A 27,820-nucleotide genomic window follows, 5' to 3' on the forward strand; every position below is an offset into this window, starting at 1 on the left:
AATTACTATCTAAGTCTATCTATCTTTTTTGCATGTGTACACATTTGATTTTATATTATTCATGAAAGACATGACTAGGTTCTTTCTGAAGACACTGTATTTCTCATTTCTCATCTCCTTTCTTCTTTTCCCCATTCTCTTCTTCTCCTTCTGACATAAATTAAGCAGGTTCTGTTGGTAAAATGAGCTGGTGTGGACTTTCTGAATTCCTTTTCAGAAAAAAAAACTGATCAGAAGATACTCTAAATACTTCTCCTGAATCATCTTAGTGAATTTCTAAGTTATAGCATGAGGGCTAGCATGTACTTAGCACATAATTACTCCACTGCACAGCCAATTTTATGTAATGCTGAGCACAAACTAGAATGTACATGCATCTGTCAGTGAGCAGATGTATGTGCTTTGAGGCCCATGCATACAGTGGTGCTTGAAAGTTTGTGAAACCTTTAGAATTTTCTATATTTGTGCATAAATATGACCTAAAGCATCATTATATTTTCACACGTCATAAAAGCAAATAAAGACAACCCAATTTCATAAATGAGAAAACAATACTATACTTGGTCATGCATTTATTGAGGAAAATGATCCAATATTACATATCTGTGAGTGGGAAAAGTATATGAACCTTTGCATTCAGTATCTGGTGTGACCCCCTTGTGTAGCAACAATTGCAACTAAACTATTCTGTTAACTGTTGATCAGTCCTGCACATCGGCTTGGAGGAATTTCAGCCCGTTCCTCGGTACAGAACAGCTTCAACTGTGGGATGTTGGTGGGTTTCCTCACATGAACTGCTTGCTTCAGGTCCTTCCACAACATTTCTATTGGATTAAGGTCAGGACTTGGCCATTCCAAAACATAAACTTTATTCTTCTTTAACCATTCTTTGGTAGAATGACTCGTGTGCTTAGGGTCGTCTTGCTGCATGACCCACTTTCTCTTGGCATTCAGTTCATGGACAGAATTTTCCATTAGAATTTGTTGGTATAATTCAGAAAAAGAGACATTCTGGCCCAGATGCAGCAAAACAGGCCCAATCCATGATACTACCACCACCATGTTTCATAGATGGGATAAAGTTGTTATGCTGTAATGCAGTGTTTTCCTTTCTCCAAATATAATGCTTCTCATTTAAACCAAATATTCTATTTTGGTCTTATCCATCCACAAAACATTTTTCCAACAGCCTTTTGGCTTGTCCATGTGATCTTTAGCAAGCTGCAGAAGGGCAGTAATGTTCTTTTTGGAGAGCAGTGGCTTCCTCCTCGCAACCCTGCCATGCACACCATTGTTCAGTGTTCTCCTGATGGTGGACTCATGAACATTAGCCAATGTGAGAGATCTTTAGTTGCTTAGAAGTGACCCTGGGTTCATTTGTGACCTCGTGGACTATTATACGTCTCTCTTAGAGTGATCTTTGTTGGTCCCCACTTCTGGAGAGGGTAACACTGACCTTGAATGTACTCCATTTGTTCAAAATCTGTCTGACTGTGGATTGGTGGAGTCCAAAGTCTTAAAAGACCTTTTCCAGCCTGGTGAGCATCAACAACTCTTTCTCTGAGGTCCTCAGAAATCTCTTTTGTTCATGCCATGATACACTTCCACAAACAGGTGTTGTGAAGCTCAGACTTTGACAGATCCCTTTTCTTTAAATAAAACAGGGTGCTCACTCACACCTGATTGTCATCCCATTGATTAAAAACACTTGACTCTAACTTCACCTTCAAATTAACTGCTAATCCTAGAAGTTCAATACTTTTCCCACTCACAGATATGTAATAGTGACTCATTTTAATTAATAAATAAATGACCAGTTATAATATTTTTTGTCTCATTTGTTTAATTGGGTTCTCTTTTTCTACTTTTAGGACTTGTGTGAAAAACTGATGTTTTATATGCAGATATATAGAACATTCTAAAGTGTTCACAAACTTTCAAACACCACTGTATATACAGTACTATATAGCGGAAAGTTTCTGAAAACCTGATCATCACACCCATAAATGCTTTTTGAACATCTCAATCCATATTTAGTACTTCTTTGCTGTTATAATAACCTCCACTTTTCTAGGAAGGCTAACCACTAGATTTTGTAGTGTGGCTGTGGGGATTTCAGTCATAAGAGCATCAATGAAGTAGGCACTGATGTCAGGTGAGGAGGAATGGGGTGCTGTTGGCATTCCAGTTCATTCCAAAGTGTTCAGTGGGGTTGAGGTCACTAGAGATCTTCCACTCCAACTTTGGCAAACCATGTCTTCATGGAGCTTGCTTTGTGCACAGGGGAAATGTCATGATGGAACAGGTTTGGACCTCTTAGTTCCAGTGAAGGGAAATTGTAATGCTACAGCATATAAAGACATCCTTTATAATTGTGTGCTTCCAACTTTGTGGCAACAGACTGGGGAAGAACCACATATGGGTGTCATGGTCAGGTGTCCACAAACTTTTGGGCATATAGTGTATAAACTGTAGATGTGTACAGATACACAAAATTCTAATTTCATACAATACGATACAGTGATGTATTGATAATATACACTATCGATACAGCAAATATAAGTGGTGTCCACCTAAGGTTTCAGTTTTAATTGATTAGCACAATAATTGAAAAGGAATAACAACACAGCGATTGTGTGATCCATTCAGACTCTTAGCAGTGTACTGTATAACGAAAGAAAATGTCACATCCGTCCAGGCCAATTCATCACCACACAACTAGAGGGCCCCTTCCCCGAATTCGAAGAACTTTTCCTCAGTTGTCACAGTTACTTCCTATCCAAGCACTACATAAAGCACATGGTCACATACACTCACTGTGAAGCCTTGCAGATTGTTGTCTCTCGTGTAAATTCTGAGCCGTGGATTACATCCTACCTATTCTGTGTATGAGGCTTGTTTTCCTTCCCGTTCACCTGCCTTTTTTTGTGTTTGACCCCTGCTTGGCTTTCTGATTATTCTCTGGATATGTCTCTGATATCACTGTGAACTCTGTGTATGACCCTGGCCTTTTTATTGTTATTGAGGCTTGGATTTCAGAATTATACTGTTAATAAACCTCCAAGAAATGTCTGAAGATCATTCGTTACACAAAAGTTATACAATAGAATGTAAATTCAACATGGCTATGCTTTCAGTGGTGTGACTCACAAGGTGGGCGTGTCTGAAGCACAGAGCTTTTCTCATTCTGCTTTTGGTTGGTTTTGCTGTCAGAGTCACGTAGCTCTCTGTAGCCCTTTTCAGCTCTGAGCTAGCCAGTAGTAGTGCAGTAGGGCATAGAAATTTTGCTTAGTAACACTATGTAGCAACTAATATGTTACACATTTTCATGTCACACACAGCTAAGACTGCTTGAAAGTAATTTGGTTGGTGCAATGGAAGTGAAAATTGGGCTTGGGACCTGTTTAGTAGTTAAACAGTTAGACTCTAATACTAAAGTATGGAAAAAATGAATTGTGGAGTTTTAGTACCTGGAGATGCCATGCTTCTGTGAGATGGAGACCTTGTCTGTAGTGCCAATGGGGGCTTCTGTATAAACAGGAAAACAAAACAATCTGCAATGTCCCACCAGTGGAAATAAACACATAAATATATAATACAGGTTCTGACGTGGTAATGGATACAGTAGCTAATCTCTAAATGGAATATTTATACCCATGGGCTTTGTCATTAAAGTTAATTTAACTCATGTTCCCCAAAATACTAATGTTCATTAGGTCAGAGGGTAGAAACAAGGGTCATTAATGGCTTTCAACATCCATTTAAATTGGACTGCTCTGGGTGGTCAAGTGTGGAGTAATGTGTCCAGGCAGCAGGGAACACTAAGTGGAACTCTAATGCCATTGGAGTTCTAATGGAAGTCTAATTGGTGAGTCAGAGGAACTGTCAGTGCCTCTTGTTTCAGGCCACCACTCAGTCAGTCTCTTAGCAAAGATGACAGCGATATTAATAACCTACGGTTCCCACTGCAGAGAGCAGGGAAGGGACGGAAGCATTCTCCATTCCCTTCCTGTCTCTTTTTCTCTTCTGTCCCTCTCTACTTAAAAGCATTCTCATTTTCACTGATCCTCCTCACATACATCATTCTCTTCAATCTGTGTTTCTTTCTGGTGTCTCCATCTCCCATTCTCTCTCTGTACATCTAGTAGAGTTATTTCTTCAGCCCTTAGGCTCAACAGTCCTACATTTGTACAGTTTTGAGTGTTCCGAAAAAACACTTGCAGTCAAGGCTACAATTACTGGCAGCCTTCATGAAAATGAGTAGAGATGAATATATAAAAGGAGTTGCACACAAGTGATTGCTTTGAGCGAAAACATATGGAGATACTTTGGGGGTTCATAGTTTAATAATATTTTTTCAAAGATAAAAGGTTTTCTTTAGTAGTGCATTTTTTTCCCTTATGAATACTAAGCCCCCTCTTGTAAACTCTGGATCTGGACCAATCCTATCTACAGAACATTTCAAGCTCCTTCATATTCTTAGGTCTGTGTATTTGGATTCTCTCAGCAATTCAATTCAATATTTATAACAGATTTAAAAGTGGAAACTGAGCTAGCTATTACAATACTCTGATATAATTTTCTTGTATCCAGTTCTGTGTTGAACGTATGTTTGGGGTCATTATCGTTTTGAAAGATCTATCTATGGCCAATTCTTATCCTCCTAGCAGAGGTAATCAGGCTTGTGGTTATCATCATCATCATCATCATCATCAAGAGATCTTGAATTTGTATCCCAACAATTGTATCCAATTTGTATCCAAACAGTCAAAATAGGCAAAATTGGCCATACTCTCTCTCCCCTGTCAATCACAGCAACATTAGCCAATCGTGGACATTTGTGTGCTCATGTATACAGAAGAGGGTAGACAGCGCTTTCCTTTGTTTTAACTACCCAGCTGGTAGCAGCTGATAGTAGAGATCTGTCTATTACTGGAGAGAAAATGGGGAAATAAAAAGGGTACTTGGTGGAAATCATGATGCCATCAATCTTGTCACAAGCCCCAAAATAGACATAATACATCAATGATCCACCACCATATTTTACAGATGGTGTGGAGGCTGGCCTTATATGCCCTCCCCATTTCCCTCCACTAAACCTGCCAATGGTGTCAATGGCAAAAAGCTTGAACTTAGGTCTCATCTTACCACAGCACATTTGATCTGACACTTGAATTTCATTTTATAGGTCGCTCTCAGGATGAGCTATTTTTGTGCAACCCTTTCAAACAGCTTGCTGTTATAAAGGTGGAATCTAATACTTTTTAAATGATTTTCAACTTCATAGCCTAGAGAAAATGTGAATCTTCTTCGTCTCCTTCGCAATTTTTCTTGGACCCATATATTCCTGGCAAATTCTCAATTATTCCAGACTACTGAAATGTTTTTTTTATATGGCCCAGATTGAGCTTATTTTTAACTGCTTATGTATTTTTTACTGCCCGCATTGTGTGGTGATGGAAGACCAAGGGATTTTACAAGTGTGCAACCTTATATTTGGTCTAAGACAACATAGTTTTTGAAGACTGACTGCAGCTTCAAGGATACCAATTTTCTTGAAATTATTTAAAATCTTCTTTGGGGTATCAAGAATTTTCCAAAATATATTTTTGTGATAAAATAATGTTAGTTAACAAAATTACTATGGGAATGCTTTTTGTCATAGATAATATCTGTTTCGTAAGTGGATGGATGATGTGGTGAAGGCCTCTTTTACCTTTACACTCGTCTGTTCATCCACCTCGGTTTCATCTGAAATGCATTTTTATTTTTATAATTATATATCTTTTCCAAGTTAAACACTGTATACATGCTTTCAAATATATTGATGTCCGAAATACATTCTCATTAAAATGTACGCATACTATGAAATATTAAATGAACAATTTAATATAAAACACAGTCATAGGGCACACCTTCAGTGTTTAAAGGAGAGACGACCTCAAACGTAGAGTTGTCAGTGTCTTCATCCAGTTTTAACGGAAAGGAGTCCTAGAAAAGGCAAAATATACATATAATTATACATAGAAACATAATCTGATTAGTAACACAGACTACTTTAGCAACTGTTATTGTTACACATTTTTCATGTGAACAACGACAGTTAAGACCGGTCGTAATTGTGTCTAAAATTAACTTGGCTGGTGCAACAGACTTGTTTGCAGACAAACTGGTCATGGCTGACATATTTAAACATATATAGAGCTATACATAGCTTCACAACTAAATATGTACAAAAGAATATTTTTTATTTTTGAATGTGTATAACAGGACAAACCACAGCAATGAAATTGTGTGTGTGTGTGTGTGTGTGTGTGTGTGTGTGTGTGTATGTGTGTGTGAGAGAGTGTGTACATTTGTGAACACAAATCCAATGGATAAATTGTACCATCTGTACGACGCTTATTGGTAATGCCAATTTAAAACCCCATTGCAAAATCAGATGAGAAAACCACAGAACACAGAAACGTGGCACAACCTTCTTCAGTGGCACTGGAGCTCTGCCCTGTCTCTTTACAGACTGGTACACAGGACTTTCCTCTCTCTGCACGGCTGCTTCTATCTCTTCCTCCTCATCTTCGTCATCATCATCGTCATCATCATCACCGGGTCGTGGAGAAGGCAGACGAGGTCGGCCTGCCATCGAATCTGGCCATCGATCCCTGAAGCAATAAAGAACAACAAAGCGTGATTTATAACCAAGCTGTTACAGTGATACTTGATACTATCAAGTCATGTTTCTATGTTGCTCTGAATATGAAAATATATCAAAATTTACAGTAATTTGAGATAGGGAGAAATATTATAATAAGGATATGCCTGGGTGCAAAGCCACCAACACTGTTCTGGGTACGTTTTCTTAATAAACTGACCCTTCCTGTGTAACTGTGACTGAAGGTCAGCTAGCACATCGTGGGGCAGTTTGTAACGTGTGGTTGCAGACAAACATGTACAGTGTGTTCCAAATCTGATTATACTCCTAAATAGTTCAAAATATTTTAAAGTGAAACACCTTGTTTAGGAACAACAGATTTTTCTGAAGTGAAAGAACTTTTTTTACCTTTACATCACAGAGAATACAATCAGAAAAAATAAAACACTGAAAAGCATATAAACATAGATGATTGCAGTGTGATCCGTCTTAGTAATTCTGTTAATTATTTATTTTCAGATTCATGGATTGCTTAATGAGAAACAGTCTGAGAGAACCTTTTAAAACCCAAACACCTCAGCTTGCAGAATAATAAGATTTTAGTGCATAGGTTCTCATCCTTGGTTAGTAACACCACATGTGGCTGTCTGAGATGCAGATGTTGGATAGTTAACCAACTTGCTTCATGTAATATTTAAATGAAAACTGGCAGACTATTATTCTTATTAAAATTTCATTAGCCTCCAGCACAAATCAATGTGTAATTGCTTGGGCAATAAACTCAGCCTGGAGAAGGGGAGAATGAAATGATTCGTCAGGTTTACCTGGTGTAAAGTGCTGTGCTGGCATAAGGCTCAAAGCCAGTGTGGCTGTCTGTGTGTGAGCAGTCGCTCTCAGAATAGGACCTGGTGCGAGGTGGAGGGATGGCAAAGGTGCGTCCTGTTAAGGAGGACGTCAATATGGCAGCCGCAAGAGCAGACCTGAAGTGAAGAACGAAAGAAGAGACATAGAGAAAATACACAGTAGTACTGAGAGCGCAGTATGTAGTATATATGTTGCACCGTGTGTCAACAACAACTAGATAGATAGATAGATTTTTAAAAACATGTTTTGATACTTCTTTATTAAATATTCTGTTTAATTAAGAGTAATTTCCCAGGTCCCCAGGAGTGCAGTGAAGAACCAGTGGCTTAATGTATTTGTGTGACAGCCTGGGAAACACTTCATATCATCAAATTTGTTACATTTCCTAGTATATATTTTGTTCTGAAAATCTGATTTTAAGTGAAAATCGTCTTTTTAAAGAATTTTAAAAAGAGCCCGTCTATGTTACTCCTGTAAGGGGCAATATAGAGCAATAAGTGCCAAAAATATGTCATTTTTCGTTTCCAAGCTTAAACGTTTACGCTGTAAATATTAGTTCTTTCCAAAAGAACTAAATTAGGGGTGACACAGTAACGAGTATAAAACATAAGCATTAAACTTTTTTTAATTTGACAATTATTTTGCAATCTATATAGATTCTCCCCCTCCCACTACAGTAATGTACCTTTCAGATAAATGCCAATAAACAAACGCATTTAAGAGGAGTTGCTGATGTGTTATTGGTCTGCTTAAGTGATTTTTTGGTCTGGCATAATGTGACTCGTTTTCTTAAATGAGTTCGGCATTTAAAAGAAAAATTCAATAAAAGAATGTATTAACACACCGTCTAAAGGCAACTGCTATTTACTATTTTTAATTTGCATTTAATTAAATATGTAATAATAAATAGCTATCAACATAATAAATAAATTCTCTTTCATCTCCTGAGGTAAATGTCAGTCACATAATGAACCGGAGCCTTTAATCGGCTGATCACTGCTCACCCTCACATCAGCCTTAAATTCATGTGCGATTATTTTAGTGAGCTTTGTTCATTTTCTTGCATGAGTATTCAAACATCACAAATTTCTAAGCGCAGGCTTCATAGATCATTTGGCAGCTGGTATAAAGTTTGCACACTGAATCCAGTTATGTCGATTTCGCTATGGCAAACAGCCAAAACTTGATCACAGCATGGAGTGTTCATGTTAGAAAAGTATATTTTTGAAACCACTGTTTTAAAAGTGGCTTATAAATTTATTAACATTGTTGTCAAAGAATGTTACAGGCAGGGAAAAAACGGATTTTGACTGTTTCCCAGAATTCAGCCGCGGCGACATCCCAGACCATCACATAAATATTTAATCTACCAAGGATATAAAAACCCAAAAGAGACCAGGGAGTATCAGTATATAATTAATCAAACTAAAGAAAAGATAACCATAATGTTAAGAAGAATGATTTTTTTTTCCACAAAATCCAAAATGCATGATACAAAATATAAGTTAAATGCAATTAGATTTAAGAGGCTATGAAAAGTGAAGCTTTCTGATTGAAACATATAGGCAAAGAAATACAAAAATAAACAGAGACAAAGAAGAAGACCAATAAGGATAAGCGACAATCAGACTGCAGACAAGGATGGACTAGAAGCGGGGAGCTGGAGATGAAGAATCAGAGCAGAGGATTTTATATGAGGAATGTTTGTACCTGGGTCTCTCTGGTGAGATATTGGGGCTACGAGGGGGAGGAGTGCGGGGAACAGCAGGCTTGGGAGCAATGGTGGCAGCAGGGATCAAGCCATGAGCTATGTTCTTCTACAAAAGTCACAGAGAAGCACAATTGCATGTGTGAGAGTGGATTGCGAATGACATGCAGCTTATTTCTATAACAATGTTTGGAACAGCTGCGATGGATTGGTGTCCAATTCAACATGTGTTTCTGGGAAAGGCTCGGAATCTGACGCAACCCTGACCAGGACAAAGTGCTTACTGAAGATGAATGAATAAATGAGTGTGTGGTAATGACTATGAGGAACCCTAGAGACTATCAGCCTACAAATTGCTTTCAAACTGAAACAAAATGTTGAGATTTTAGCTCAAAACTTGTAATATTACAAGAAAAAACACAATTATACCTCCTGTTCGGTTACAATTGATCAATAGTTCTGTGACATTTATAGCAATAAAATCATAATATTTTGAAATGCAAAATTCTGTATATCACACAAAACGTCCTAGTGGCAAGGGTGTAAATGGGTGGGAGTGAGCAGTAACAAATGGAACATGACAGACACGTTTTTATTATTATTATTATTATTATTATTATTTATTTTCAATGCTCATTAAAGAGTCATGTTTACATCAGTGTCATGTTAGAATAAATATTATATGGCCACTTATGGCCATTGGAGGCCACTTTTTCCACTTTTAGTAGTTTACAATACATTTAAAATAGGAAATAGTGACCTCCAATGCATTATTACAGCTATACACATTTTATCCACAGCATGTGTATCTACAGAATGCAAATATATATATAGAGAATACCCAACTGTTAATAAACATCAAGCAGCCAATCACTTTAACATATCTAAATTTTACACATTTAGATTCAGTTACTCATTGTGACATACATTACACACTTTTCTGAGTATGTTGGATATGATCAAGTGTCCATGCTGTATAACTCTATTGTTAATGACTGTAAGAAGTAACTGACGGGGCCATTTGTTTTATGTTCACTCATTTCAACTGCAAAACCTGACTCCGATAATAATAAATTATAAGCACTTTTATAGGGCTTGTGGCCACACAAGTATGTTGTTTGCCTGTGTCTGATCTTCACAACACATGTTTGTGGAAATGTATCATGGCATGAACAAATGAGATTTCTGAGGACTTCAGAAAAAGAGTTGTTAATGCTCATCAGGCTGGAAAAGGTCACGAAGCCAACCTCTAAAGAGTTTTGACTCCATCTATCCACAGTCCGATCCACAGATTGTGTACAAATTTAGGAAATTTAAGACCAGTGTTACCCTCCCCAGGAGTGGTCCACCAACAACGATCACTCTAAGGCCAAGACCCATAACAGTCCCTGAGGTCACAAAGGAACCCAGGGTAACTTCTAAGCAACTGAAAACCTCTCTCATATTGGCTAATGTTAATGTTCATGAGTCCACCATCAGGAAAACGTTGAACACTGGTGTACGTGGCAGGCTTGCAAGGAGAAAGCCACTGCTCTCCAAAAAAAAAACTGTGTAGGAAAACACTGATTTCCAGCATAAGAACGTTATCCCATCTGTGAAAGATGATGGTGGTAGTATCATGGCTTGGGTCTGTTTGCCGTATCTGGGCCAGGACAGCTCGCCATCACTGATGGAACAATGAATTCTGAATTACACCAACAAATTCTAATGGAAAATATTAGGACATCTGTCCGTGAACTGAATCTCAAATGCAAATGTGTCATGCAAAGACAAAGACAAAGAAGACAAAGAAGTCGTTCTACCAAAGAATGGTTAAAGAAGAATAAAGGTAATGTTTTGGAATGGCCGAGTCAAAGTCCTGACCTTAATCCGATAGAAATGTTGTGGAAGGACCTGAAGCAAGCAGTTCATGTGAGGAAACCCACCAACATCCCAGATTTGAAGCTGTTCTGTACTGAGGAACGGGCTGAAATTCCTCCAAGCCGATGTGCAGGACTGATCAACAGTTACCGGAAACATTTAGTTGCAGTTATTGCTGCATAAGGGGGTCACACCAGATACTGAATGCAAAGGTTCATATACTTTTGCCACTCACAGATCTGTGAGAGTATTGGATCATTTTCCTCAGTAAATAAATGACCAAGTGAAATATTTTTGTCTCATTTGTTTAACCGAGTTCTTTTTATCTACTTTCATGACGAGTGAAAATCTGATGATGTTTTAGGTCATATTTATGCAGAAATGTAGTCATTTCTAAAGGGTTCACAAACTTTGTGGAATGAACTTACCTAATAAGACCTCACTGGTTTGTTGTGGGGTTTTTAAAAAAATCAGTATTAAGCAAAACTGACACAAAAAAAACATAGTGTATTATAAAATGAACGCCCCCTCAAAGGTCCCAAAAAGAACTTTTCCAAAACAACTTTTCCTTGTTGCTGGGGTTTTACCATCACCTGTACATCTTTTCTACCTTTAGTGTTTATCTTTCACCTGGAATTGTATAGTATACATTTAAGAATAATTTAAGGTGCATAACCAGACCTTAAGGACTGATTTCCCTGCTGGAAAAAACAAACAAACAAACAAACAATAGAAACCATGACAGAAATTCTAATGGTTTCCACCAAAAAAAAAAAATACCATTACAAATCATCAACTGTTAACCACTAAAACCATTACCAAATGGTTTCCATTAAGTTGTAGGGTGTATTAAGGAAGTAGGTCTTTAATGGTATCCACTAGACATAACATGCCACCGATAAAAGTCAACAAATTACACTGGTATTAAGTTGGCTTGACGTTGGACGGTCAATATTCGCAGATATTAAGGGACCGTCTCTAAAGTTACATTGGTATACACGATTCTAACTTCAATAGCATTTGAATGGAATGAATTACAGTCATAAAGCCAAATGTATATTATTCATGAAGGTGTCAGCTATGATGCATATCTTTTAGATTTTATATATGTACTAAAAAAACTATGAAATGATATGTAAAAATTTGCCATGCATTTCACTACCGAACTGGCTCATACACAAAATACACAATCATTTAAACAAGTTAGAAACGTGTACATCAATGTCGTATGTACCTTTAGAGAAATTAAATTTGCGCAGATCTGCGAATATGGTACGTCCAATGTCAAGCCAACTTTACACCAGTACAAATTACCAGTAGAGACTCACAGGGACCAGAGACAGGAACAGGTACAGTTTGGTACCTTTATTTCTGAGAGAGCAGGCTGTTGTTTCATACACTTTCATACCCGAGTATCATATCTGCAGTGCATGCAGGTTGTTTTTGTATTTTGGTTGTACTGTATTTGAACATTTACGGTAACGTTAGCTAGCATAGCCTCCTCGCTATCTAAACTAGCTAGCAACGCCAACAGACTTCAGAAACACCAACAAAGAACATTACTGATGCAGCTTGTTTAGATAGTTAGTTAATACAACAAAGAAAGATTTCTCTGAAACTCACGAATGCCCTTCGCTCGCTTCTTCTGAATGAGAAGTTGAATTTTGACATGATCCAACTTTGTCCTCGCCGCATTCAGATTTACGCCGTTAAAAAAAGGCGAGATTTCTTTACAAATAATCACATATGGAAATACACGTATATAATAACTGAAACAAAACCGCTCCCGTTTGTGTGCAATATAAATAATTATTTCAGTTTGGCTTATCAATTTGTTAACGTCTATCTAAGTTCATGTATCTAGACGCTTTACAGCTTTGTCCACGTCCATCCAACCGCGAATCCTATTGGCTTAGAGATCTAAGAACAACCAATCACGGTTGAGATTTAATCTTCTTAGCAACGCAGGCGGCGGTCGTATAGCAAGTGCGTGTCAGTGTAACTCTCAGTTGTGTCCAGTAGAGGGCGCGCTACACCACAAAATACCATGCAGCACTGTTCAAATGAACTGCTGGTACTTTGCACATCTAAAGTTATTGCACTACAATTATATGTATATGTACATATAATGTATGTGTATATATATATATATATATATATATATATATATATATATATATATATATATATATATATATATATATATATATAATTCACAATAATAAATGTAAATATAAATAATAAACGTCATCATTGTTTAGATTGTTTGCATTGCCATACAGGAATACACACTAGTTGTATTAGCATATTTCTCCCTACCCTGTCAAGTACCACAGTGTAGATTTGTTAACATAAACTAATAGCATACATTAGCAGGAAGTTTCCATTCCATTTCATTGTACTTGTACAATGACAGTAAAGATATTCTGTTAAAACATTAATAATAAAATGTTAGAAAACTGCATTTCTGCCTGTTCCAGATCACTATAGCTACATTTTTACCTTGAAAGGTAATCATTACAATAATTTTATTTTGAATAAAATTATTATAATATTTAAATCTGTTAAAGATTAAAGTCATGCCCGAAACATCCTTTTCCTCGAGTCATCCAGTTATAGGCTATGAGAAACATTTTAATGTCCCACAACATTCTCTGAACAGGGAAACAGAATGAATTACTGTGATAATCTCTTAATATGATCAAATGAACAGAGAATAGGTTGCGAAATACTCAAAAGTTCCTATTAATTCATCCATCCATCCATCCATCTTCTATACCGCTTATCCTTCTTCAGTGTCACAGGGAAACCTGGAGCCTATCCCAGGGAGCTTTGGGCACAAGGCGGGGTACACCCTGGACAGGGGGCCAATTCCTATTAATTCAGTTGTATTTAAAAAAATAATAATAATAATCTGAGGTTGTGGGCACCTTCTGCTAATAAGAATAACATGGTTTATTCTGTCAGACTAGCTATATTTGTGTTTGTATCTTTCATGAGTTTCAGATCACGCATAACACTAAATCATAATGTGTACACATGCCATGGTCAGTGAAACCGCTCTTTTTACACCACAGCACTATCAAGTTCTTGAATCCGATTGGTCAGAAAAGAAGGACTTGTACTGCGGACACTCTACATAATCTATGACTAATAACCAACAGATAAAAAACAAATTTTATTTGTTGTTTAACAAAGAAAAACATAAAACCATTGAAATGACGAAGCTTTCGGTAAGGAGAGGTTTATTTAGCATTTAAGGAAGGACTTTCGGGTGTTGGCACTTTGTAATAATCATCAAGTTTTCTGTCCTGGGAGAGTCTCCGGTTTCTCGATAACATGACAAGCTGCATTTTTGTTGCCTTGTTCATTTCAAGAGAGAGGTCAGAAGAGAGGTTTGTGAGGGAATGACCGTTTCTAACGTAACTTATGACAAGAACTAACTTGTCTTGCAGACATTCCATAACATTAAATGTAACTATAAATAGATAAAAAGTCTGATGTGTTATTCCTTAATTAGTCAAAACAATGTACTCACTGACACATTCCTGTAGTATAAGAGGAATGAAACTCTTCAGTAGGTGATATAGGAAAATGATTCACTTTGCTTCCCGTCAAGTCTCATCACACCACTGTTTTGGTGTTGATTCTTTTCCGAAAACGGCACGCATGCTGATGTGTTGTATTTCTGACAATATGAACTTGATTTTCAAAGTCTGCTTATATAATTGACCTAAAAGTTTGTGACTAATGTGATTTTCAATCATATGTTAGCTATCAGTGAGATGAATGCAGGTATTTATGTGGATATTCAAGGTATAAAAACTGGGTTCGGTTCATAAGCCATTTAACATCAACAAAGGTTGTGTAGGTAGAGCTTTCAGCCAACATGTGCAGGAGACTTGTCAAGTTTCCCAGAAAAAATGCAGAGAAAGCAGGGCCGTGCATTCACCATATCTCTCTCTCTCTCTCTCTCTCTCTCTCTCTCTCTCTCTCTCTCTCACACACACACACACACACAAGCAAAACCACTCTGACATCACTGTTGGCGTGAAGAGCCCCTGTCTTTAATAACCAACCCAACCCGCAGTCCAGAATTCCCCTGCCTGGGAATCATTTAAAGTGCATTAGTGCACCACATGATGTTCAGCATCCCTGATTCTCACATTCACAGCATACAAAGAATTAATGATGTCTAAAAGACAGGCAGTTTGTTATTTATTTGCTTATTTATTTAACTTCTTACGCAGTTATGCCATGTCACATGTAACAATTTTTAGTCTTATATTCCTTTTTTTACGTAAAAGGATCCTCTCCAGGCCTAGAAAGCTTCCGTGGTTGTCCTCCTGTGATAGCTGGGCTGCTTTTATGTCTATTAATAAACACTGTTTAAAAACACTAAGTGTACTCTTCAAGTCCTTTATAACTGTTTTTGGCAGCAGCTAGTGAAGCTCAGGTTGCAGACAGATGTACATTTTCTTTTCAGACTCTGCACCAAACCGCTGCTGGAAAAAAACAAACCCAACATTTGAAATGAGGCCAGTGAGAAGTAAGAAAGAAAGAAAGAGGCCTTTATTTGTCATGTATACATTTACAGCACAGTGATATTCTTTTCTTTGCATATGCCAGCTTGTTAGGAAGCTAGGGTCAGAGCGCAGGGTCAGCCATGATGCGACACCTGTGGAGCAGAGAGGGTTAAGGGCCTTGCTCAAGGGCCCATCAGCAGCAGCATGGCAGTGCTGGGGCTTGAACTCCCAACCTTCTGATCAGTAACCTCAAGCCTTAACTGTTGAGCCACCACTGCCCATGAGTAAGGCTAAAAGAACTGGTAAAAATCAGTGTCTTAAGCTCAAATTGACTTACACAATACACATTTTCAATTAAGCCTTCATTACAAATGCAGTTAATGTATTATTAGTATTATGTAAACAGTTCACAGAAATCCTTCCTTTTAACAGATTCAGTTAATCATTATGATTATTTAAATGTGCAGTCAGTGATTTTTAGGTCACAGCACATTTTGTAATATTTGTTTCAATTGGTTGTTTTTATTTGTTCAGAGGAGAAATTCCGGTCGCTGTTGCGCCCCAGGCACTGTAAACGAGAGGGAGAAAAACAACCAGGCATGTCTGTTTGCCTTTCAGTCATACTGACTGGTGGTAAATCTCCTGCTCTCGCACAAGTTTTAGACTGTTAACTGTTAGTTAAAGATTCTAGTACTTTCCATATTTGTGGAAGGTGAGAGGTCACTGGAGTAGCTATAAGAATCCCACACAGCGACATGAAGAACATGTGAATCTCCAGACAGACAGTAATCCAAGCTCACCTATGAAAACAAGAAGTTGCGACTAACATCTAGCACAATCACTGAGTAAACCTTTAATATAATTTATGCTCCGAAAATTCTTACAGACACTGCATTCCGGATTGAACCAGTCACCTTATAGCTACCCTCTGCACCTCTTTTGCTAACTAGTCTGTTCTATTTGTCTGGTAAGCCAAAGTTACTAGAGTTTCACATGTTCTCCGTGTTTGTGATGTGAAGATGATGTCAGATGATGTTATAAGAGAAGTCTTTAAATTCAGTCTGCTAGATAAAGGAAATAACCTGCAAGCAAGACTAAGGGAAACCTGATACCTCTCCTTATACCTTATACCTCTCCTTTCCGGTTTAGTCAGTTTTACTGAAGACCAGCAGACATACAAAGAAACTTTGTTACATTCACACATGCTGTATCAACTTTTGAAATGGGAATTTTAAAAAATATATATTTTTAATTTAAAACATACAGCAGGTGATTCATAGTTCTGTAGTATTTTGACCATTTTTTACATTAAAAAGGTATTTGTATTACATTCTAGATCAGCATTTTCAATCCTGTGATAATTCATTAAATTATATAGACAGAGGAGAGCCGATCTGAGCTCAGTACACTGGTTGACCCACGTACACTCACTGTCCACTTTCATAGGAACACCTGTACACCTGCTCATTTATGCAGTTATCTGATCAGCTAATCATGTGGAAGCAGCGCAATGCACAAAATCATGCAGATACAGGCCAAGAGCTTTAGTTAATGTTCACATCAAACATCAGAATCGGGAAAAAGTGTGATCTCTGTGACTTTAACCGTGGCATGGATGTTGGTGCCAGATTGGCTGGTTTGAGTATTTCAGAAACTGCTGATCTCCTGGGATTTTCACACACAACACTCTCTAGAGTTTACACAGAGTGGTGTGAAAGACAAAATCGCTGAGTAACAGTTCTGTGGGTGGAAACGCCTTGTTGAGAGAGGACAGAGCAAAATGGCCAGATTGGTTTGAGCTGCCAGGAAGTCTATAGTAACTCATGTAATCACTCTTTACACCCGTGGTGAGCAGAAAAGCATGTCAGCATGCACAAAACACTGTACCTTGAGGTGGCTGGGCTACAAGATCAGAACACATTAGGTTCCAATCCTGGCAGTTAAGAACAGGAATCTGAGGCTATCATGGGCACAAACTAATTGAAACTGGACAGTTGAACATTAGGGGGAAAAATCTGGTCTTTTTCCAGTCTTCAGCTCACCCGTTTGGGTCAGTCTGTGACCATGATAGCCTCAGATTCTTTTTCTTATCTGGCAGGATTGGAACCTGATGTAGTCTTCTGCTGGTGTATCCTATCCACATCAAGTTTTGATGTGCATTCTCAGATGCTTCTCTGCTCATCACAGTTGTAAAGAGTAATTATTTGAGTTACTATAGACTTCCTGTCAGTTCAGACCAGTCTGGCCATTCTCCTCTGCCCTCTCTCATCAACAAGATGTTTCAGCCTGCAGAACATCTGCACTCAAGATGTTTTGGGTTGTTTTTTTTTTTTTTTGCACCATTCTGTCCTAATTCTAGAGACTGTTGTGTGTGAAAACATCTAATGTTTGATGTGAACATTAGCTGCAGCTCTTGGTCTGTATCTGCATGATTTTTGCATTACACTGCTGCCACATGATTAACTGATTGGATACCTGCATAAATGAGCTGGTGTACAGTTGTTCCTATTAAAGTGGACAACGAGTGTATTCAGTGTGTTATATGGAAATAGAGACCCGCAGGAGGACGTGTATTCCCTCGTTCATTAATTTGTGCACAGTCCTAATCGTGTGCTCAGTTTTGCTTCACATAAACAAGGTGCAACACTCAAGGGACAAGAACATGAAGCACTTTCTCAGTACTGTTGCCTTCAGGAAGAAATTACACAACCTGCCCCTTTCAAAGAATCAGTGGAAGAAAGAATACATACATTACCAGTCAAAAGTCTGGAGACATTTGGAGACTGAAATGTTTCTGATGATCTTAAAAAGCTTTTGATCTGAACGTGTATGATTAAATCGTTTGAAATTGGTGTTGTAGACAAAAATATAGTTGTGCCAATGTATTCATTTCTTTCATTTATTTACAAAAATATATTTTTTAAACTGATGGCTCGGAGTGAAATATTCAGAAAAGCAGCCAGTAAGTGTCCAGTGTAGGCGTGAACTCCTTTAATACTGTTTAAAAAGCTTCTCAAGGGAATTCCTCAAGAAATCGGTTGAGAAAATGCCAAGAATACATTTCTGGAATTCTAGGCAAAAATGGCACCTACTTTAAGATGCTAAAATACAAAATTATTTTGATTTATTTTGGATTTTTAATCACAGTATAATTCCCATGGTTCCATTTGTGTTACTCCAGAGTTTTGATAACGTTATTATTATTATAAAATGTCTGGGGGGGGGGGGGGGGGTGTAATTAGTGTGTAAACTTTTGACTGGTAGTGTATGTGTTGTAAATATGTCATGAAACCAGCTCTAAAATAGATTGTTTATGTTGCCTTATCTCTGTTAACAAATTTTGAGAGTGATGTCAGCATTAATGCATTTTGTAGAATCCTTTCAGAAAATGTTTAACACACACACACACACTATATATATATATACACATATACCCATTATTTTGATGTTTTACAGCTTGGATGATCATGTTGAGGTTACTGAAGCCACAAACATGTGATAAAATGAATCAACTGAGTCACAACAAAAGCAAGTATCTCCCATTATTTTATTTTTATTTCAGGTTTATATACAAGAAAGTGACAGGGAAAAAATAATAATAAAAACACCAAATGAGCCTCACTTCCACTTATAATAAATTGTAGAGTGCAACAGAATAGATATGAGCAAATCTAAAAGCACAGGAAAAAAATATCCAAAAGCCAAAACCCCAATGGATACAGTATCATTATGGAGGTTTGCCCTTAAAGGCTCATTTAAGTTTACTAATACATTAATAATTGACCCACAATATATAAATATAAATATGCCCTTTTAAAATATTGTATTATAATCTATTATAATCACAGAGCAACCATCAACCTGCATGTGACCTCCACTACCTGTGCTGAGGTCTTAAAATCGCCTAACATTACACTCATTTTGATTTTTATTAAAATCCCAAAAATCCATGTGTTAAAAAACAAGTCTAGATATTGCAGCTCTGGTGTATGAAGAGACAATGACATGTATAAAACAATGTTTAGGAGTAAAGTCTCCTAAAGAATTTTAAAGGGAATTAGACATTTTAAAGGGATGCCCCCCCCCCCCACACACACACACACACACCCACACCCACACAGACGCGCACACACACTACCAGAAACAAAACAAAAAAAAACACACAAAAAATCATCTGAAGAACAGAGAATAGTACGAAGAAGTCAAATACTTAATTGCACGAACATGAAATCTCACCTATGGCATCACCTACTGTATGTGCAACTAGCCACAGTGGGACTATCACTAAATACCATCAAATGAATACATACTTATAATTATAAATCTTTTTATCTATGTGCATTTTATTTATTTGATTATCAAATGTGTATAAGTATCTACGTTGTAGACAGTGAAATATGTCTAACACTTCAGAGGGTGTTAGCAAATAGCCTACATAAAAAATAAGAATAATAAGTCTTTCCATACTGAATGAGGTTCTTCTTTAATCCTTTAAGCTTGAGGTTAACTCAAGCACCACCAGAGTCCTGGCAGAACTCATCTACCTGTCTACACTCACATCATAATGAATAATAAAGTATGTTTTATAATACAGGAACAACCACTGTACTGGTAGATTAACACAATACATGACCCACCCACTGAACATTCACATTACACAAACGATAACACTCCAATATATTTCACGCTAACCTTGTAATTAACTAACGTAATCTTTTAGCATTTTTACTTCTTAAAATTCCTCACATGTTCCATATAGCAGTGTTAATGAAAGTATTTAGTGAAGGTTTTACTCTATTCCTTAGTGTATTCCTGTGGAACTGTAGACAGACTCAGTTTAAAAAAAAAAAAAAAAAGAAAAGAAAAAAAAGAAAACAAACCTAAGTAAATAAGTTCACCTAATGATAATCACCGACTCCTCAAAAGAAAAATACAGTGAAATAATAATTACAGCAGCAGCAGTTGAATGTTCTTGATTGGTAAAAGCACAGGGTCCTCCTGTTTTCACAAGGTATCAGTTCCCTGTACCTGTTTATATATAAAAAGTCCCTCCCATATATGGGACACACAGAGACAATATAACAGATGTACAGCACATTTATAGATTTTCAAAAACCATGTGTGGTAATTATATTTTAACCATATTAACTATATGGGCACAATGACTTGAAGGATTATAAACTTTCGCCAGCAGAGAGAAACATCAAGCATTTACTCAATCTGTCCTAAGAATTGTGTGCAAAAGTCTTTTTTCCTTCATTTCACCACTAACTGACTGACTTTGTACCTGTGCCTGAGAGCACTGTGCTACAGTCTGCAGGTCAGTGTCCGCTGTGTCGGTGTGTTCAGTAGAGGCTACTGTCGTTGAAGGACCTGGGGACGGAGGGTTTGTAGTCAGCTGTGGGGAGGCTGAGAGTGCTGGCGCTCTTGTGCTTGTTCTTCAGCCCCCAGCTGAGGAATGACATCTTCTTGCTGACTTTGCGGGTTTTTGGACGTTTCTCGTCATCGTTTTCAGCCAGGCAGATCATGGAGTAGGTTTTTGAAAGCCCGCCTGAGAATGTGGCACTTTTTGTTGCCTGTTTTCAGAAGAAATTATACACAATGAAGAGATTATGCGATGATGCGTAACAAACAGTTTAGCGCTAGAAAGGTTCTAATCTTAATAAAAAGATACAAAATTTCAGTGATCAGAGAAGCACATGACCAAAAAAAAAAAAAAAAAAAAAAAAGACACTTCCTTTCAGCATTATTAGTGAGTGGACACCAGACATTTACATCATTAAAGAGCAAATCCAGCACCTTCTAATCCATCATGCCCACCTCAGTCAGATTTCTGCTTGTGGTTCGACCATAGAAGAATGCTCCAACTGAGTATTTCATTGCTGGTAAAAAGACAGATGCTAAATCACTGACTTTCACACCTCAAGGACTCGAAGGGAGAAAATTATACAATACCAGTGCAATCATATCTGCAAAGAGTCAGTGTGGCTGCAGCTTTTCAATCCAACCAATCAGGAGCCACACCTGATTTCAAAACCTGTAGCTATATTGGCCCTTTGCAAATACATACAACTCAGTTGGAGCATACTTCTATGGTATGGAATGAAAAAAATTGCTGGAGTTGCTGCTTAAGACTTCAGCATGTTGGGAAAGTTACCATGGTCTGGATGCTGTTGTCCATCATGCTGATGACTTTTATGTCGATGCCTTCGTCGTCCACATCCTTTAACAGCTTCATGACATCGCTCACACCCATCCATTTACAGTCCGTATCACCAACGGCGACCAAGTAATCGCCCTCTTTCAGGCCATCCGCCTGGGGATGAAGCGATAACAGCAACAACAAAAAAAGAAAAGGGGAGTGAGAGAAAGACAAAAGGTTGACAGTAGAGTAAATCATGTTCTAAGAGAGTGGTGCTTTGTTCTGTGCTCCCAATATTTACAAAGTGCTTATCAGAGGGTGAGCAGTGTAGGCTCATTCACAAACATAGCGTATGTGATGTACTCTAGAAGAGGAGAGTGTGTGCACACAGGCTATTTCTGAACAAATGCAGCTGTTCTGGACAGCTCAAAAGATTTAAGAGAATGAGAATCCAGAAACAGGTGTCATGTATGAGGCAAAGAAAAAGGGAATATCCGGGGGAATGGAATGGAATGGAATATGAATATAATATAATATAATATAATATAATATAATATAATATAATATAAAAAAATAAAATAAAATATATATATATATTTTTATATATATATATATATATATATATATATATATATATATATATATATATATATATATATATATATATATATATATAAACACACACACATATAAAGAGAGCTAGCTTAGAATTCTAGGGTTCTAAAAAGGCCCATGTGAGAGACAATACAAATAATCTGCTTTTCCTTTCCCCATAATGTCTGGTCAAGGTTTAAAAAAACCTACCAATGAGCGGGAAAGAGACAGATACATGGAGAGTTTAAGCCCCTTCATTAAATAAAGCTTCAGTTTGTATGAATAGGAAAGCACTGTGAAATAGGATTTCAGAAATGTATAATGTGATAAGGAAATCATAGGCATTTCTCAGGAAATGGCTATGCAAATAAATTAAAAAGTGTGTGAATGTACTCACAGCTGCCTGACATAGGGGGTCAAGTGATTGGATCTGGACAGGTGCATCCCCTTTCAGTGTGAAACCTAGGTCTCTGTCTTCAGCCTTTAACCTGAATGTACGTGGTGCGGTCCACCTCTGTTTGGCTGAGAATACCGACAACGGGCCCTGCAACACATGACACGAAATGACAATGAGCATGACAACACAGTATGATGACCAGAGACAGCTTCAAGGGCCAAACAGGATGCAGCCTGAGTTCAGCAGCTAAACAACAGGGAAACAAAATCTTCTGTGCTTAGCAATGGAGGTCACACTGATCCAGGATTGATTTTATAGCAATAATCTGCAACATATTTTAAATACCTAAAAAGTACATCACCCAATGTAACTGATGTTTATTCAAGTTATATACAATATTTAAGAAAATCACACAAAATGCATGCTTCTCATGCTTGGTTGCGGTGGTGAAGTATAAATAAGAGATGGATGGAATGTCTTGGGCTCTACAAATCACCTTTAAAATTCCCTATACACCCTCAGTCCTCAGCTGCCCATGAGGCACACTGCAAATGCATAGAATGTCATGACATGTAGTGCCCTCCACTAATATTGGCACCCTTGGTAAATATGAGCAAAGAAAGCTGTGAAAAATTGTCTTTATTGTTTAACCTTTTCATCTTTTGTTAAAAAAAATTCACAACAATACTCTGATCATGGATATCAAACAATTGCAAGCATAGGTTTATAAACAAAAATCTTTGTTAAATATGTGTGCAACAATTATTGCACCACTATGAATTCATATGAGAAATATACATTTGAAGTATTTTCCCATTGATATTTTACATTATTTTAGTACACCTGGGTGACTAGGAACAGGAAATTGTTCAACCATGACTTCCTGTTTCACAGGGGTATAAATATGAGGTAACACATAGGCCAAATTCCCTTAGTCATTCATATTGATGGGTAAGACCAACGAATATAGCTGTGATGTGCGGCAAAAGGTTGTTGAGCTTCACAAAATGGAAGTGGCTATAAGAAAATAGCACAAGCATTGAAAATGTCCATTTCCACCATCAGGGCAATAATTAAGTTCCAGTCAACTGGAAATGTTATAAATCAACCTGGAATTGGACGTGTGTCTATATTGTCTCAACACACTGTGAAGAGGACGGTTCGAGTGGCCAAAAAATCTCCAAGGATCACAGCTGGAGAATTGCAGAAGTTAGTTGTGTCTTGGGGTCAGAAAGTCTTGGGGCTGTGTTTATGCCAGAGAAAAGCTTAACATGGGCTGTGGTCGGATCTTCCAGTAGGACAATGATCCAAAACATACATCAAAATCAACACAAAAATGGTTTACTGACTACAAAATCAAGGTTCTGCCATGGCCATCCCAGTCCCCTGACTTGAAACCCATAGAAAACCTGTAGCATGAACTGAAGAGGAGAGTCCACCAGCGTGGATCTCGAAATCTGAAGGATCTGAGAGATTCTGTATGGAGGAATGGTCTCAGATCCCTCGCCATGTATTCTCCATCCTCATCAGGCATTATAGGAGAAGACTCAGGAGGTGTTATCCTGTTAAATGGAGGTAGCACAAAGTATTGACTAAAGGGTGCCAATAATTGTTCCACACCTATATTTAACAAAGATTTTTTTTTTGATAAACCTATATTTTGTTTGCAATTGTTTGACATCCATGAGGGCAGAGTATTTTTGTGAATGTTTTGAACAAAAGATCAAAAGGTTAAACAATAAAGACAATTTCTCACAGCCTTCTTTGCTTATATTTACAAAGGGTGCCAATATTAGTGGAGAGCACTGTATGTCATGACTTTACCTTCTTAACTAAACCCATGGTGTGCCTTTCAGGGAACATGGGCAGAGTTGAGCAAGATTTCCCTCCAGAAGATTTTTTTTTAAACAGAAGCCTTCAATGCAGAATCACGGTAATCCACAATAATTCAAATGTCTTTATAAAATAATAATAATAAGAAGAAGAAGAAGAAGAAAAAAAAAACAACAATTTAAATTACTTTATATTAAAGGAAATAACCAAAGCAAAAATAAAAATTATATATATATAAAAGTAATAAATAAATAAATAAAAGTCCACTTGGGCAAATTTCATTACAAAAAAGAAGATAAATAATAAAGTTAAAATAAGCAGTATTACAGTTCACATGCAGTTCTTTGTACCTTCTGTTGTTCAGAATAAGAAAAATAACATGAAATGAACACGTTTATAACATTTATGAAGTATTAAAAGATGATGAAGTATCCTCACCAGGATAGTTAAATATCCTAAACATCCAGGATTATTAAACCTCATGCAAACCTTGTTTGTTTCTGATGGTTGCACAAGTTCATTAATATTGTCACTTTTTAGTGGTTAATTTGTCTTTTTTAATGACTGACATTAATTGAAATGATTAATGGAGTCAATTTTATAGTCCATACTAAGCCCTTGATGGGATTATAACTGACAAATCGCAACAAAAGGTTAAACTAAAATTCATGAAATTTCATTTTCTCATCTGAAGATGCTCTACCCTCAGTCCACAGTGCATCTGGTATATTTTGTACACTTTTCTGCCCACAAGCTTCAGAATCTTGATGAATGCAACCTGACAGGTTCACATACACACTTCTGTACACTGGTTTCCAATACCTGATACAATGAGATCTTTGGAGCAAGATGAAATGAACTGTGAATGGATTTGAAATATTTATATAAAAAATAAATAAATAAATAAATATAAAAAGTTCTCAGTCATGCTTAGTGACAAAAAGTGAAAAGTGACTGTAGTGAAAGGTAAAAATTGGGACTCCTGAGACATGGAATTCCAAAAAAAAAAATGTAATGAAAGCGAAAATTGTGTGAAAGTGTGTGAGACAGAGTTCTTGATGTGCAAACTGCATTTCATCACTGACTACGTTTACATGGACAGAAATAATCTAATTAATGACCTTATTCTGAATAAGACAATATTGTGATTAAGGTGTTTACATGAGTTGCTTTTAGAATATTCCGTTCATGTTCCCGTTTTACATGTTATAGAACATAGATCGATTAACGGCACACGTCATGACTTTAATCGGATTAAGGTAATTGCTGTTTACATGCTAGTTTCTTAATCAGAGTATCATCTTAATCGGGTTAATATTGGATTATTGTTGTCCATGTAAACGTACTGACTGTTACCCATGTTAGTGCTGGTAAACAGTTTAAAGCTTCTTCACACTGTACAAACAAAACCAGCAAAACAGGCCTTTATAAGGAACACCATATTATAGCTGTAATATTGAACAGTGTGGAGAAGCTTTTGTAAGGGTCTGTTCAATACAGCATGCAAGCCGATCAAGCAAAAGTCAAACTGATGCTTTTTTTCGAACGGTACAAATCCTACAAATAGCATTGCTATGCTGTTAACAGACCTTGAGAATTATATGGAAAAAAAACTAGTAGAAAAATTAGTTGCCCACATACCAGTCGGTGGAATAAGTCTTTGACTTTCACCTTAGTGGTGGTGGGAACTTCCATTTCTGCTTTCTGCTCAGTTTTAGCTGCACAAGGAGGAAAAAAAACAAAGAGCGTTATCTGGTGTTTGTATTATAAACATGACAGACATCATATCATCTGCTTAGAAGATGGGAAAAATGTGCTGCCTTTCTGTACAGATATTATGGAATATTGTTGCTTTTGCAATACATTTAAGATAAGATATAATTTAAGATAATTTTTATATCAATTTCATCATAAGTCTGGTCTCTAATAAAAGTGCTTTGTGCTCTCAGAACTTCTATAAACACAAGGTGCCTAATGTGCTTAATGGACTTAATGGACTATACCACAGCACTGTCGAGTTCTTGATTCCGATTGGTCAGAGGGTGTTGACACATTTCTCTATAACAGTAGCTCTGATAGTAGATCTGGCTGCAAGGCAAAGCTCGAGTTTATATTCATGTGCTTGTTCTGTTATCTTTTGTACAGTGGCAACTTCTGTCAAAGTAGCCAAGGCCTGCCATATAAACAACCTTCAGAATGGTAAAAGTCACTCCTAAATGTTACATGTTAAATGTTTGTAAAAATCAAAATTCCAACAGCTTGCTGATGAGGCCATAGAGCAGCTAATTAAACTGACTCTACCTCCAACGCATCAGTCCTCTTCATTTTAAGTTAGCCAAAGCTTTAAACCTAACAAAACTCCCACATCACCACTCATCTCACAGTTAAGATTTAAATAAATAAAAATTTTAAAGGTTTAAACATTTCTCTCCCCCCCCCCCCCCGGTGAGGTCATTACACTTTATTTTATATTTATTAAGTAGTAAATCTATTTTCATTGTTTAATTCACAGTAAAATACTATTTAATGAGAAACCTTCAAACATGTTCACTTGCTGTTTTTTCTTATTCACCCTTTACATGTAACACACCTTGAGATTTATTTCAAATGAAAAGTGATATATAATTAGTGCCTTGTACAAGGTGCCAAGCTGGGTTTTTAGGGAATGTCTGCTCGTTCAGGAATATAACATAGATCTACATCATTAAGTTGCCTAATTGTATGTTTGAGGGCACAGTTACTAAGCTTGACCTTTGTACAGTGCCTTTTGTTGTGACTGTGTATGTTTATTATTATTGTTATTGTTAGTAATAATATTGATGATGTTATTGTATATTCATTTATTTTAGGCCAACTCACAGATGATGTCTGGTGCCTCCATGTAATCAGTGAACTCCTCTTCTGTGCTGTATTGCTCAAATTTTGCAAGCGAGCGATTGTGGCTGGCATCAAGAATGGTAGTGAGGATGTCCAGCTTGCGGAGGTGAGGGCACAGGCTCTGGTTACGCAATGCTTCCTCTTGGTTCATTATGGCACGCTTCAGGTGAGCCTTACCTGTGGGGTGGAGCAAAATGGGGAAGTGTGACGGGGCTTTGGGTTATTACTACCATTTTAACAGTTTATACTGTCACATTTGTGATGTAGATGGCTCAATAGTATATCCATTGTTAAATAGTGAATAGAGCATTTGATTTGCAAGAAGACATGCTGAGATGTTTCTTGTAACAAGGTAGTAGTGTGAAGG

The 27,820-nt window shown here is 37.1% G+C and overlaps 2 protein-coding genes and 1 long non-coding RNA gene across 8 annotated transcripts in view; 1 reads left to right on the forward strand and 2 right to left on the reverse strand.

Moving 5' to 3' along the window:
- cep89 (centrosomal protein 89) overlaps positions 1-13,170 on the reverse strand; it is a 116,296-nt gene extending 103,126 nt beyond the window's left edge. For 3 of the 5 annotated variants that reach the window (XM_053676614.1, XM_053676615.1, XM_053676616.1), the window contains exons 1-7: positions 12,708-13,169; positions 9,227-9,333; positions 7,477-7,632; positions 6,479-6,662; positions 5,916-5,991; positions 5,717-5,751; positions 3,471-3,528 (exon numbers count right to left, since the gene is read on the reverse strand). In XM_053676614.1, coding sequence (XP_053532589.1) covers positions 3,471-3,528; positions 5,717-5,751; positions 5,916-5,991; positions 6,479-6,662; positions 7,477-7,632; positions 9,227-9,333; positions 12,708-12,779 — 688 coding nt within the window. In that variant the 5' untranslated portion in view covers positions 12,780-13,169. Of the gene's footprint in view, positions 1-3,470; positions 3,529-5,716; positions 5,752-5,915; positions 5,992-6,478; positions 6,663-7,476; positions 7,633-9,226; positions 9,334-12,707 lie in introns of all 5 variants that reach the window. The other 2 variants (XM_053676617.1, XM_053676618.1) reach the window with 2 other exon arrangements.
- On the forward strand, positions 11,023-27,572 carry LOC128629278 (uncharacterized). Its single transcript, XR_008393621.1, has 2 exons — positions 11,023-12,433; positions 27,426-27,572. It is a non-coding gene; the product is annotated as an uncharacterized LOC128629278 (long non-coding RNA).
- rhpn2 (rhophilin, Rho GTPase binding protein 2) overlaps positions 19,139-27,820 on the reverse strand; it is a 33,721-nt gene continuing 25,039 nt past the window's right edge. Inside the window, exons 11-15 of one of the 2 annotated variants that reach the window (XM_053676619.1) lie at positions 27,436-27,630; positions 26,248-26,294; positions 22,744-22,890; positions 21,768-21,926; positions 19,139-21,186 (exon numbers count right to left, since the gene is read on the reverse strand). In XM_053676619.1, coding sequence (XP_053532594.1) covers positions 20,956-21,186; positions 21,768-21,926; positions 22,744-22,890; positions 26,248-26,294; positions 27,436-27,630 — 779 coding nt within the window. In that variant the 3' untranslated portion in view covers positions 19,139-20,955. Of the gene's footprint in view, positions 21,187-21,767; positions 21,927-22,743; positions 22,891-26,217; positions 26,295-27,435; positions 27,631-27,820 lie in introns of both variants that reach the window. The other variant, XM_017458698.3, reaches the window with a different exon arrangement.

This window comes from Ictalurus punctatus, chromosome 27, assembly GCF_001660625.3.
Source record: "Ictalurus punctatus breed USDA103 chromosome 27, Coco_2.0, whole genome shotgun sequence".
Lineage (NCBI taxonomy): Eukaryota > Metazoa > Chordata > Actinopteri > Siluriformes > Ictaluridae > Ictalurus > Ictalurus punctatus.